The sequence below is a fragment of the Geospiza fortis genome, unplaced genomic scaffold (assembly GCF_000277835.1).
Source record: "Geospiza fortis unplaced genomic scaffold, GeoFor_1.0 scaffold291, whole genome shotgun sequence".
Taxonomy (NCBI): Eukaryota; Metazoa; Chordata; class Aves; order Passeriformes; family Thraupidae; genus Geospiza; species Geospiza fortis.
Window position 1 is genome coordinate 251,727 of NW_005054650.1, and position 13,590 is coordinate 265,316.

At 38.3% G+C, this 13,590-nt stretch overlaps 1 protein-coding gene across 1 annotated transcript in view; it reads right to left on the bottom strand.

Moving 5' to 3' along the window:
- ATG7 (autophagy related 7) overlaps window positions 1-13,590 on the bottom strand; it is a 95,755-nt gene that overhangs the window by 62,722 nt on the left and 19,443 nt on the right. The window contains exons 19-20 of the mRNA XM_031064906.1: window positions 13,079-13,154; window positions 11,875-11,955 (exon numbers count right to left, since the gene is read on the bottom strand). Coding sequence (XP_030920766.1) covers window positions 11,875-11,955; window positions 13,079-13,154 — 157 coding nt within the window. The remainder of the gene's footprint in view (window positions 1-11,874; window positions 11,956-13,078; window positions 13,155-13,590) is intronic.

Consider the following 13,590-nt stretch of genomic DNA (forward strand, 5'->3'; position numbering starts at 1 on the left):
TTATCTATTTTATTATTTTATGTATTTATAAATATTAGAAACTATATAAATATAAATGAATATGTAAAAATAAAATAAGATATATTGAAATTATTACATATATTAATAAAATTAACAAAATATTTCTAAGGTTGCAGATCCAGGAGTTGCAGGTACATTATTTTTATATTTTTTTGTACTGGTACACATTAACATGACCAAATCTATTGCTAAGGAAAGATTTAAACATTTCTCTTCCCCCTGTGTGGCAGAGACCTTCCATGGAGCCACAATGGCAAATTCAGGTTTGGGTAACAAATCTGACCATACACAGGATCTTTAAAACCCAAAGCAGAAGAATAAAGAACATTTTTTCCCCTAGCAGCAACCACAGAAGCCTGAAAAGTCGTATTAAAAAGTGCACTTGCTGATTCTAATGATTGTTTTTTACAAAGAGGACAGGCTGCTGAATGTTAGTATTTGTTAAATAGTTTAAAATCCAGAATTCCAGGCACATGAGCCAACAAATGTCATCTCAGGGATCCAAAATCCACCTGCAGCAGCACACGTGCTGCCTGAGCAGGCACCACTGAAGAAGAGATCCACTATAATGAAATCCTTTTGATACAGGCAGTGACTGGGTGTAGCCACGATATTTTCTGAAAAATCCCATTGCCAGGATTTTCCTCCTGAGAAGCTGAGAGGCCTCAGGAAGAAAATGTGAACAATGGTTATCTGCTGCTGTGGAATGCAACAGGTGCATCTGTGATTGGTCTCATGTGGTTGTTTCTAATTAATGGCCAATCACAGTCCAGCTGTCTCAGGCTCTCTGGTCAGTCACAAGATTTTATTATCATTCCATTCCTTTCAAGCCTTCTGATGAAATCCTTTCTTCTATTCTTTTAGTATAGCTTTACTATATCATTTTAATATAATATATATCATAAAATAATAAATCAGCCTTCTGAAACATGGAGTCAAGATTCTCATCTCTTGCCTCATCCTGAGACCCCTGTGAACACCACCACAACTGGGAGAACATTTTGTCACCCTCAGGGACTTTATTTCCCAACTGAGATGATGGAAACTTTCCAGTGGCACAAAAGGGAGGAACTCCACTGCGCATATCTAACCTTTCCTCCCCAAATTCAGGAGCAGCTTTTCTCTGATAAATGGGACAGGGCACAGATTTGTTCAGCAGCCACTGACCAGCCCTCAGGAAGGAAAAAGAATGAGGCAAAATAATCTCAGATTCCTATGCCAGGAGACCACACAGGAATAAAACCAGTCTGAACAACAAATAGACACAAAATAATTCTAAAAAATGTTTCCAGATTTAATAAGTGCCCAATTTGTTGTTGCATGGAAAGGGAATTTTCTCCTATTTAATCATGTCCAGCAGAGCCCAAAGGCCCAAGGCTGGCATGAATTTGCTTTTGCACTTCTGAACAATTCCCCACCATGCTTGGTCCCACTGAAATCCTCCCAAGGAACAGCTCTACAGGAGCAGAACACTTGAGAGATGCTACAATTTGATTGTTGTTACAATTTGTATTGTTCTTGACCTCAACCCAGTCACTGTCTGCCCACAGATGTACAGAATCCCACCTGAACTCTTCCAGGAATAAACCCAGTCCTTCAGTGATGTGTCACTATGCAGCAACTCATTTTCCAGGCAGGAAAAAAACAAAAGCATAACAAAGAACCAGAAATTCATAATTCTTGCACCCAGTCTGGCAAGCTGGAGCAGGAAAGGATTTATTAAGGAACTCTTATATTTTCTTCACCTGCAGGTCACTTTTCAGAGCTTAGGAGAGCTGGAAAACACCAATTCCTTCTGGATTTCCTGGCTGCTACATACACTGCCAGGAGAACCCACATTTGCACACCACCTCTCCTGACATGAAATCTCTCAGGTTGATGCCACAGCCTTGATTTCAGCCTCCCCTTCACAGAGCCAGAGCTCCAGAAATGTTTTTGTTTTTTACACAATGGCACCAGAACTGTTGTTTTTTTACACATTTTAAGAGAACAAATCAAGATATGTGGATGCACACCATCCCATCAGGACCAAATGCATAGGCTGCCAAAGCTTTCTGAGTAAATGATACCCAGTAACTCATTTAATGAGCAACCTTTTCATTCTGGCCTGTTTACTGAAGTTAAAAAACCCCCAAATCTCATGGCAGAAGGAAAAAAAATACAGGCTTGGAGTAAAAGGACTTGCTTTGCAATGAGAAACAGATGTGCAGCCTTGGTGTTATATTCTTTTTAACAGCATTCTGCACAAAGTCCTCTCAATTGCTGGGTACAGAGACATTCAGAGAGAGAATCTGGCTCCAGGATTGCTTTACAGCAGAAAAGTTAATATCTGCTTAAGCAAAAACACAAAAACCAAGCTCCAAACCCAAAGAAACTGGCTACTGATGCAAAACTGGCTCTTATTTTATTTCTGTCACATCAATTTCAAACTTTTTTTACCAGTGTTTACATTTGGTTTGGCTTTTTTTTTTTCCTCCCCTTTTCAAAGTAGGTTGCATCTGCAGAGCTTGAACCAGTGCTGTTTACTTTCCAGGAAAAATAGAACAAGGAATGAATGCTACCAGCTGGATTATTTACACTAAAGATTTCTGGGTAATTTACCCCCCAAAACAAATTCCTGGATTACTCATACTAAATAAGATTTCTGGGTAATTTACCCCCAAAACAAGTTCCTGGAGTATTTACACTAAGTCTGATTTCTGGGTAGTTTACCCCTAAAACAAGTTCCTGGATTATTCACACTAAGTAAAATTTCTGGGTAGTTTACCCCCAAAAACAAATTCCTGGATTACTCATACTAAATAAGATTTCTGGGTAATTTACCCCCAAAACAAGTACCTGAATTTTTTACAATAAACCAGGTTTTTGGGTAATTTACCCCCAAAACAAATTCTTGGATTATTTACATTAAAAATTTCTTGGTAATTTAGCCCCAAAACAAGTTCCTGGATTATTCACACTAAGTAAAATTTCTGGGTAGTTTACCCCCAAAAACAAATTCCTGGATTATTTACACTAAATCAGATTTCTGGGTAATTTACCCCCAAAAACAAATTCCTGGATTACTTATACTAAATAAGATTTCTGGGTAGTTTACCCCCAAAACAAGTTCCTGGATTATTTACACTAAGTAAAATTACCCAGAAATCTGATTTTGGGGATAAATTACCCAGAAATTTTGGGGATAAATTACCCAGAAATTTACCCCCAAAACAAGTACCTGAATTTTTTACAATAAGCCAGATTTTTGGGTAATTTACCCCCAAAACAAGTTCCTGGATTATTCACACTAAGTAAAATTTCTGGGTAGTTTACGCCCAGAACAAGTTCCTGGATTATTTACACTAAATCAGATTTCTGGGTAATTTACCCCCAAAAACAAGTTCCTGGATTATTTACACTAAATCAGATTTCTGGGTAATTTACCCCAAAACAAATTCCTGGATTTAAACACTTCCCTCCCTCAAAGGGGGCAGGTACCTCACTAAACATTTCAGAGTCACAAAAAATCTCAATATTCAAGGCTCTCTTTAGAAATTGGACAGGCCTGGATATATTTTTACACACTGTTAACTCCCTGCTTATCACAGGCCATGCAGCAAGGATAGAAAATGACTGTTCACCTGCTGAAAAGACATTTGGAAAATAAGACAGATGTGAAAAAGTCTTGCCAGCTTCATTCTTCAAAATTCAAGGTATCTGCTGTTAAAACAGCAATTTAATGAAAGTTTTATGCTGTGAAGAATCCTCCTGAATGGGAAGAGAACAAGCTGAGCCACTGAGTTAATATTCAAAATTTTATCACACAACCCATAATTCTGGCTTCCTTAAAAAAGTCCTCATTCCCAGACTCTTGCCTTTTCACAAAGTTCTCAATTTTTATTTTATTGCCATCTGATCCTAAAATGTCGTCAAGGAAAGTCTAACAAGGTGATGCTGTAATACAGCTATGAAAAAGAAAGCAATAAAATTGCACTTTTGTGAGGATCATGGAATGACTTTTCAGGGCCTTTCAGTTCATGGGTTTGGAACAGGAAAGTCTGAGAATTTTACATGAGAAAAAAGAGAATACTCCAAAAATTACCTCAAATGGAATTACCTAAAACTTGTGCATTCACAAATGATTAAATCTGAAAAAGAAAGGTCTGCAGAAAGCTGTGTTCCAGGTGTGCACTGAACAAGGCCATGCTGGAAACACTGGAAATTCAGAAACCATGAGACAAAAATGGCAAAATTTTGGGCTCAGGTCCAAACCATGAAATCACCCTCTGCACACACACAGTTCTCTCCTTTCCTCCCCATCATCTGTATTAAAAATGAAAGCAAATCAGTATAAAAGCTTAACTAATCCAAGTACAACGTGCTGAAAAATCATTTAAGGAGGAGATTGTTGTTTTAATTCAGAGTAGGAGAGGAGTGATACAAATGGGCTTTGCTTGTTGCTATTTCCTACCCTGATTTTGAACTGCAAGGGGCAGACAATGGAGAATTAACTCACTGAAGAATCAGCTCTCAAAGGTGTTAACAGGGTTTTTTAGCTTGGGATTTTTCAGTTTCTTCTGAATCATGAGAAGGAGGAAAGTAGAGTTCTCAGAAATTTAAGAAATGCCAATTTAAGCATGGACTTGTCAACATTTAGTTCTTGGGAGATGCATGCATTGTTTTCTGGAATAATCTTGATGTGCTTCATTTTCTGATATGAATAACTCATCAAGTAACCATTTTCTCTGATAAGAATATCTGGCAGATAAAACTGTAGGATTTTGATTTAAGATTTTAAATCTTAAGATTAAGATTTTAAGATTTAAGATTTTTGATTTAAGAAAGCTGCTCTTTCCTTTCTTAATTATTTCTCACAACTTATTTCAAATGCAGCAGCATCCCCAGATTCCAGACTACGGAGGTTTCACAGCACACAAGCTGAAAGCATTCCCTGCCTGAAAACAGGAATGCAGAGAGATGAAAGGAAACAAAAGGACCAAGAGAAAAATCAACATCTCTATTTTAGAGAGTGAGCAAGAGGCACAAAAGGGGTTTTTGGTAGCCAGCACCACCAGATCCTGCTCCTGACCTCCCTGAGCACGTGGGTACATCCTTCAGTCCCCTCCCTGCTCTCTCCACGTTTTCCACAGGATGGATGTTTACAACTTGGATATTTACAACTTCATTTATCCCACTCTGCTTCCTGTGCAGCCTTTCAGCTGCTGAGCTCATCAGCAGCCCCAGCATGTTGGCTCCAGCTCCTTCTGGCATCACTCACCCTCTGCTGAAATCCCTGATCCATCCCAGAGCAGGACAATTTGGGGCTGGATTTTGGGTCAGACATGTACAGGGACAGGCACCCCAATTTTTGAAGGAGCAGCACCCGCTGCCTGCAGAGAGCCCCTAAGGCTGGGAGAGAAGCAAGGGAACTTCCCAACATGTAAAGAAATGAAAAGAAATGATTCTTCTCCCAGCAAAGCATCTGCCTGATGCTGAGTGATGCTTTGGCTGCCTGCACAAAGTGTGGCAGGAGAGGCCCAGCTCTGCAGAAATGAGTGGGGCTGCCCAGAAAATGTCATTTATTGCACCTGAAGGAGGCAGAGCTGTCCCACCCTGAGCACCCAGCCCTGGCACAACCTCCAGGGCTCCCCAAAGGCACAGCTCCAGCTGAAAATCCACATTTTATGGATTACTTCAGAGCAGAGGGGTTTGGAATCTGGATGTGCTGCAATACCTGTGAAAACAGCACTGGAGGAGCAGCAGCATTTTCTTCAAAAGCATATTTACCAGATTTCATTGATTTCTGCTATTTTACCATGTCTTAAAATTGAATTCCCTCCACTCTTCCAATTTCAAACAAAACAAAGAATTCTGCAAGGACAGATATATCAACACTGTAGAAAAAATTGAAAAAAAAAATCAAACTTAGCTTAAACTGTTCAAAAATACTTGCAAACAAAGATCAGCTTTCCCCTAAAGCAAAGCTGACAGTTAAATTGAAGAAAACAGACAGCAAGGTAGACAGACACCTGTCAAAGACTGCAATGAGAATGCAGAAAAACATCTGAAAAACAAGTACAATAATTAAAATAGAAAAGATAATTAAAATGAGAAACAACTTACATAATTAAAAATATTGTGTCTCCATGAATATGCACTGAATCCTTGGAATAAGTGAATAACTTGGGAATAATAATTGAATAACTAATAATAACTGAATAACTTCCCAATAAACAAGGGAATAGAAAGCACTAGGCTGCAAAAATGCAAAAATTCTATGGAAGTAATAAAAAACAACTACAAATTACTCCTATCCAGCAAAAGAAACAACTGATCTTTTGAGTTCCAGGTGGAACCCTAGAGAATGAGGGCTGGAATTGATGGTGGGGTGAACACCATCATCATCATCACCACCCCAGCACCACACACTGAATATTCCTGAGTTTTAATCCAGTTTTCAGTGTTCTCCAAGTTGGTTTTTGCAGTTATTCAAGCCAAAGTATTTTAGTTGAGTTTTGTTTTAACTGACAGAAAAGGAATTGTGCAACAGCTTCACAGAGAGATGATAGGACAGCACAGATTATCTCTAATATAAATAATTAAAAATTATATTCTAGGCACAAGTAGATATTGAATATGTCACTTTTAGAAAACTGCAATGATGCTGCCTTTTTCCTCATGGATAGTCCTTTACTTTGTCCTAATTGTAGTTAGAATTTCATTGAATTGGAAGAAGAAATACTGGGAAAAATCCCAAAGAAGACCCATAAAATTTCATTTAAATGCAACAGAAATACAACCTGTCAGAAATTATTCCGTAGTCTTAACAGCAGGTTTCCTCTTTCCTTTAAACCCTACTATTCTGAAATTTAAATGTAACAACAGGAAAATTAATTTTTATTAATTTCTAAGAGAAGTTCTACATGGAACTCGGGATGCTGAAAATATGCCCAGGTGTGTTAACAATTCATTAAAGACTCAATGAAATCTATCCAATATTAATTTGCACAGAGACTTTTCAAATGCTCACACATGTAAATTTAGGAAATAAGGAAAGTTACATTTGGACTCTGTTTCACTGACTTCACAGCACAGCTACAGACACAACTCCTTTAAAACATTCTCTTACATTTTTGAAATGTTCATTCCTGAAGGACAAACATTTCTCCCCATTTCCTTCATCAATTCTGTAAGCTCTGCAAGTGATTTTTTCTTTTTTTTAGCACAGGAACCACTAAGGCTTTTTCCCTCCATGACTTTTACATCCACACAATACTTGACTTGAGAAATGTAGAATATAAAAAATGTATAATATAAAAAATGCATAATATAAAAATGTATAACATAAAAATGTATAATATAAAAAGGATTTGAAGGAGTTTCAGGGACAGATCATCCATTGCTATGGGAGAAAGCAAAGAGGGATGTCTTAGCGCAGTCAGGGTAAATCTGAAGGGCCTGGAATCAAAATCAAAATTATCTCAACTGAAAAGCATCAGTGAGTGAGGGAATCTTGCAGGTTGCTGTCATAAGTGATCAGAACAATTTCAAATAAAAATGCAGGTGCAGCAGTGAGCAGAGGAGAACAATGAGAGCATTGTTGAGGCTCCATGATGACAGATTTCCAAACTGAAACACTCATAAATAACTTACACAACCCCAGTGCTCAGTAAATGTCACAGCAAAAGGGTCTCATGTATTCCTGAGATGGAAAAAAGGGAAAACATCTGCATGGGCAGGGGAATATCCTGCCTGAAAGCAGAAATTGTAACATAATGCCAGCAATGCCATCCCTGATCCCAGTGTCTGCCCCTTGGTGATATGCAGAGAAACTGAGAAACATCCAACAGGAACTCAGAGGGTGAAAAGGGGTAAAAAACCTCTTCAGCAGCTCCAGCTCCCAGCAAATGGAGGAGAAAGTTGGGAAAGAACTGGAAAATCAGCAGAGAACCTTGTGCTGATTTTGATGCATTTCACAGTGGGGGTAGCTCCACATGAGCAGGACTGTAGTAGGGGAAAGAGAAATCTCTAAGGAGAACAAGTCAGATTTCCAGCACATGGGTGCTGGATTTTAGCTCTGGAAGAAATGTGAGCAATGGGTAAAAACAGAGGGTTTCTCCATCTTTATATCCAGGTTGCTTGGTGGCAATTATCAGTTGTGACATTAAACTCTGTGGGGTCTCCTTGTTCATTCCATGATGCACAAGAAATAAAGGGGAGCAATAAAAGGAAATGTTCATTGCCCTCATTAAAATAGAAACACTGGCAGTTTTGCATTAAAATACTTTTAAATAATTTTTTAAAATTTTAAAATACATATTTTAACATTCATGATTTAAGACATTAACCAGTTTTCTGCAAGGATCAGATCTGTTTGCCAAGGAATTGCAACACTTCTCACCACCACATAATGAACAAACAGCCTCATTTTGCTCCCAACAGGGTAAACAGGTTAATTAGCCCAGTCAGTAATAAGCTAAATGCTCTCTCCTGTAAGTAAAGCAGTTGTTACAAATAAATATCTGTGGGAAATGGATTTGTAGAGAGTTTTCAGGGCTTGATAGAAGGTTTACACAATATATTTGTATGTAAACTTTGAGATAAGAAATGCTGATTTAGAAATGTTATAGAATAGGACAGATATTGTGAGAAGGGAATGGAGTTAGAAAAAAGTTTCAAAGGATGGCTTTGTAAATAAGATTAGATACTTTAGAGAAATAGAATTATGAAAGATGCATTTTAGTAAAACTGATGGGTAGTTTTAGATTATTAATTTTAAGATATCTATAGTATGGTGTGGTAAAAAGCTGATAGGCCAAGAAATGCTTGTAGTGCTTTGTAATTAAGAAATAGTCTGCTTGTAGTTGTGATAGTGTGAATTATAACATCTATATTGTCTCAACCTTCAAATTAGACTGAAAATGCCTCACAGTTGCCCCATGTCTGGGTTAGAAAAAAGTATTGTCTGACAAATATCCATCCTAAATATTGCCTGACAATATCCACCCAAATATTGCCTGACAAATATCCATCCAAATGTTGCCTGAAAAATATCCACCCAAATGTTGCCTGACAAATATCCATCCTAAATATTGCCTGACAAATATCCATCCTAAATATTGCCTGACAAATATCCATCCTAATATTGCCTGACAAATATCCATCCTAATATTGCCTGACAAATATCCATCCTAATATTGCCTGACAAATATCCATCCTAATATTGCCTGACAAATATCCATCCTAATATTGCCTGACAAATATCCATCCTAATATTGCCTGACAAATATCCATCCTAATATTGCCTGACAAATATCCATCCTAAATATTGCCTGACAAATATCCATCCAGATATTGCCTGACAAATATCCATCCTAAAGATTATCTGAAAAATATCCATCCTAAATATTGCTTGACAAATATCCATCCAAATATTGTCCGACAAATATCCATCCAAACATTGTCTGACAATATCCATCCTAAATATTGCCTAACAAATATCCATCCAAATATTGCCTGACAAATATCCATCCTAAATATTGTCCGACAAATATCCATCCAAACATTGTCTGACAATACCATCCTAAATATTGCCTAACAAACATCCATCCAAATGTTGCCTGAAAAATATCCATCCTAAATATTGCCTGACAAATATCCATCCAAATATTGCCTGACAAATATCCATCCTAAAGAGCTCTGGAGTCTCCCATGCTGGTGCCAGAACAAGTTTGGCTCCAGAAGAGCTCTCAGTGCTCTCCCAGTGCCCTGAGCTCTGACAGGGATATTTGACATTCCAGCACAGCTCCTGCAGGACCAGAATAAGACAGAGGGGGAATCATACAAGGAAAAGTTGGCCCAGAATAAAAATAGATCGGTTTCCTGCTGTGAGCATCCCAAAATTCCTGAACAATTGCCTGCAGGAAGCTTCTCTGGCACGTGGCCTGGGCAGGACAGTTCTGGTACGGAAAAGTTGGCTGCTTGCATGTCTGGCCCCTGCAGCTTCTAAAGCAGAGAAATGAAGGAATGACTGAGTCCAAATGAAAAGGACTCAAATCTCCAAACATGCAGATCAGCAGCAGCTTCTCCTGAGTTCTCCTGCATGGTTTCAGGATGTACTGGGATTATTCTAGAATTCCTAATTCATTCATTTTGTGCTTTAAGAGTTACAGAGTGACAGGAGCTCAAGGAGGAGAATGCTGACAAAAGAAAAACACCATGAACACAATGCCAGCAAATTCAATTCTATCTGTGCTGAAAGTCTGAACCTCCAGTCATTCTGACATGGAGCAGGATGAAATCCTAAATTACCTTATTAAAAAACAAACCCTCGCACAACAAACCAACATAGAGACTACAATTAAATCATAATTGGATTTGTCATTTCAAAGCATCAGCATCAGATTTCCACATAATGCAGGGTGACATATTCTTATGCTAATAAATAAAGTTAGCAAAGTAAACAAAGGCTGTGTTTCTACTGTAAGGAAATCCGTGAGCCAATGGAGCAACCTTTTCAGCACACAAGAAATTCAATCCCCAAACCACATGAAAAGTGATCTCTCTGGGAATAGCACAGCTGCTAAAATCCAAGGCACTTTTTATTAAATCATCAAGTCTGTTTATGTAAAACGAGGCTCTCTTAAAATGACCTCCAAGAGGAAATGATTTGCTCAGGAAAAATTGATCCCTGCATTGAATTTATCTGTGTGGATGTACATTTTTATTGTTTTTACATGGCAGTGTTTCCTGAATTGGAGATAAGGAGAAAATAAGAGGAAAAGAGAAAGAAAAAAGCTGCATTTAACAGTTCAAATTCTCCACCATCAAGGTTTCAGCTACTGCTGAGCTTTCAGCTCTTCAACAGGGTAGATCCAACTGCTGCTATTTTTAGAAACACCCAACTTTAGTGCTTCATCTTTGGAAGAGAAAATGCACACTGAGAGTCCTTCAAAACTTGTCAAATGCACCCAGATAGCCCAGAGGGGAAAAAAAGGATCCCTGGAGAAGAATTATTGTGCAATTTCTCCAGAAACTGCCAGTGCCCCATTATTGTTTGATGGTTCTTTGGAAGGAGAATGAGGGCAGTGAAAGGAACAGAAAGAATTTTCTGCAAGCACTTCCTCAAGGTAGAGGAGGGTGAAATAAACTCATGGCACTTCCAACCATGAGGCAAAAACCCTCCGAATCTCCCTGCTGAGAGATCCCAGGGAAAACTTCTGGAAGTTGCACTCCACAGCCAGAAAAAACTCGCCAGAGGGAAATCTGGAAAGCCACAGGAGAGGGAAACAATGCAAGAGCTGCCCCAGAGAGCCAAGAAACAGCTGGGAACTCGGAGGTGACTCAGGACTGGCAGCACCAGCAGCAAAATGAACAATCTGCTCAACAAAGAAATGGTAAGAAGCAATTTTTTCCCCTCAATTGTTCGTTATTTGTCTGGTTTGTATCAGAAACTTGAAATTTCAACAGCTTTGCCTATTTGGAAAGACATTAAGCTGCAGAAGGCTAAAGGGAGATATTTATTCAATTTCAGACATCAGAAAGCATTTCTTAAATAATACCAACCTCATTCCTTCCTACAAAGCTGAAAGATAATGACAGTATTTTTGTGATAAGTATTTTTGTGATTTTTTCAGCAATGTCTTGGTCAGTCTCAGCTTGGATTCTTCAGCATTTATGTGGAGATAAAAAGAGCAGGATGCTAAGAGGTGATGCCAAAGAAACTTGGAAAACAGCTAAAAAAAAGGCTATGATGGAAAAAGAACTTTTAGCTGAAGTGAGAACAGATTCCAAGTCAGAGAAAATGTCAAAAAGTTCCCCAAAATTGATCTAGAAATATAAAAATAATAGAAAGCAGAAATTCAGCCTTACCTTGGCTGAACAGGCTGTGCACTTATCAAATGCCAGGCTGACTGGAAGAACATTATCAAATCTGGATAAAAATCCTCGGATCTAGAGGATGGAAAAAAAACAAAATCACATTACTATTTTAAACATTTCCAAAATTCAACACAAACTGGACAGGTACATTCCATAAAAAGAACATCCACCATGTTCTAACAGTCATTCCCAGTAAAACTTGTAGTGAATTTGTACCGAGCACATATTACTGCTCTTTTCTGTACAAATAATGGCACAATAAATGCAGCATCACTTCACCAGAAATAGAGGCACAGCACCATCTGCAGTTGCCTTTTCTGACTGCAAAGTTCCATGAAAAATCAAAAGCTATGGTGTGACAGCTTAAACACATTTTTTCTCCATCTCCATAACCTAGAGTCTGAACATTTAACTGCTGTGCATTCCTCAGTTATGATGTTAATATGATATTATTGATAGGCAATTTTAAAATTCCAGACCACTCTTTCTGCTAACAGAGGGAGCTCTGACAACACTTTGCAGCAGGGTTTGATCACTTCAGTTGTGAACTCTTTGGAGTATTGATCATCCTTTTTTATTCTGTTTATTACAATGAAGAGATGTCACCGGGCACAGAACTTCAGTAACTCTGCAATACTAATAATAATACCCCAATTTTGAAATGTTGAAACTGAATTTTTGAAAAACTGTTAACACGTTTGAAAGTGGAGTTTGGGTTGAGTTGAAGAAAAAAGTGCTGTACGGTACCAAAGCAATGTGAATATTTCGTGATAACATCAATCAATAATAATTAAAATCAGTCAACTCACATAATAATTGGGAGTTGGCTGATTTGAGCTATTTTCAAACTCTGAAGAGATTCAAAATGTGAATTTCAAGATGCTCATATTGGCAGCTCTGATGGAGAACAGAAAGGTCAGAAATTGCTTTATTCACACGATTTCTGCTCCAGATTCCTGCTCCAAACAAACTCCTGCTCAGTAGTAGCAGGAATTTTGTGTCCATGAGCACACAAACAGTGCCAGGAACACCCTGCCTGGGCTGTGTGATGGGTTAATATTACTGATATTTATTTTTAAACAAACATGGAGAGTTAATCCTCTGGGAAGTAGAATCAGCCTTTTTTTAAGGAGACAACATCTGTGATGATCAGTTCCCACCTCTTCAACAAAAGGTTTTATCACCAATGATTTACCTGGTGAGGAACAAGCCCAAGAGAAGTGGGTGGCTCATTCATTCTGTCATCACTGCTGCTGGCCACAGCATAACCACTGCCAAAAACACAACAGGGAAAATTAGAGCAAGGCAGCACACTCAGAATTTCCAGGCAGCTTCCAGACATTTTGCTACAGCTTAGAATGAGTCAAGGAATCTATGTGGAAAGTCTGTTTCATAGGAACCAAGACTCAGCATGATAAATATATATAAATCAGTCTGAGACTCATCTGCAACTCCTAAGTCACTTCTTCTCTCCCAGGTTTTAAAGAGAGGAAACAAGTCTCATGCTCAGGGTGCAGAATTTCAGAGTGATTTCTGTGGCACACTCACTGAGTTTTAAATAAGATTTGCAGCACAGGGCTTATCTTGAAGCTCTTCATGTGCCTGCCACACCTTACAGCAGCTCCTCATCACAGGGAAAGGAAAGGGGACAAAGAAAGGAAAAGGGGGACAAAGAAAGGAAAAGGGGGACAAAGAAAGGAAAAGAAA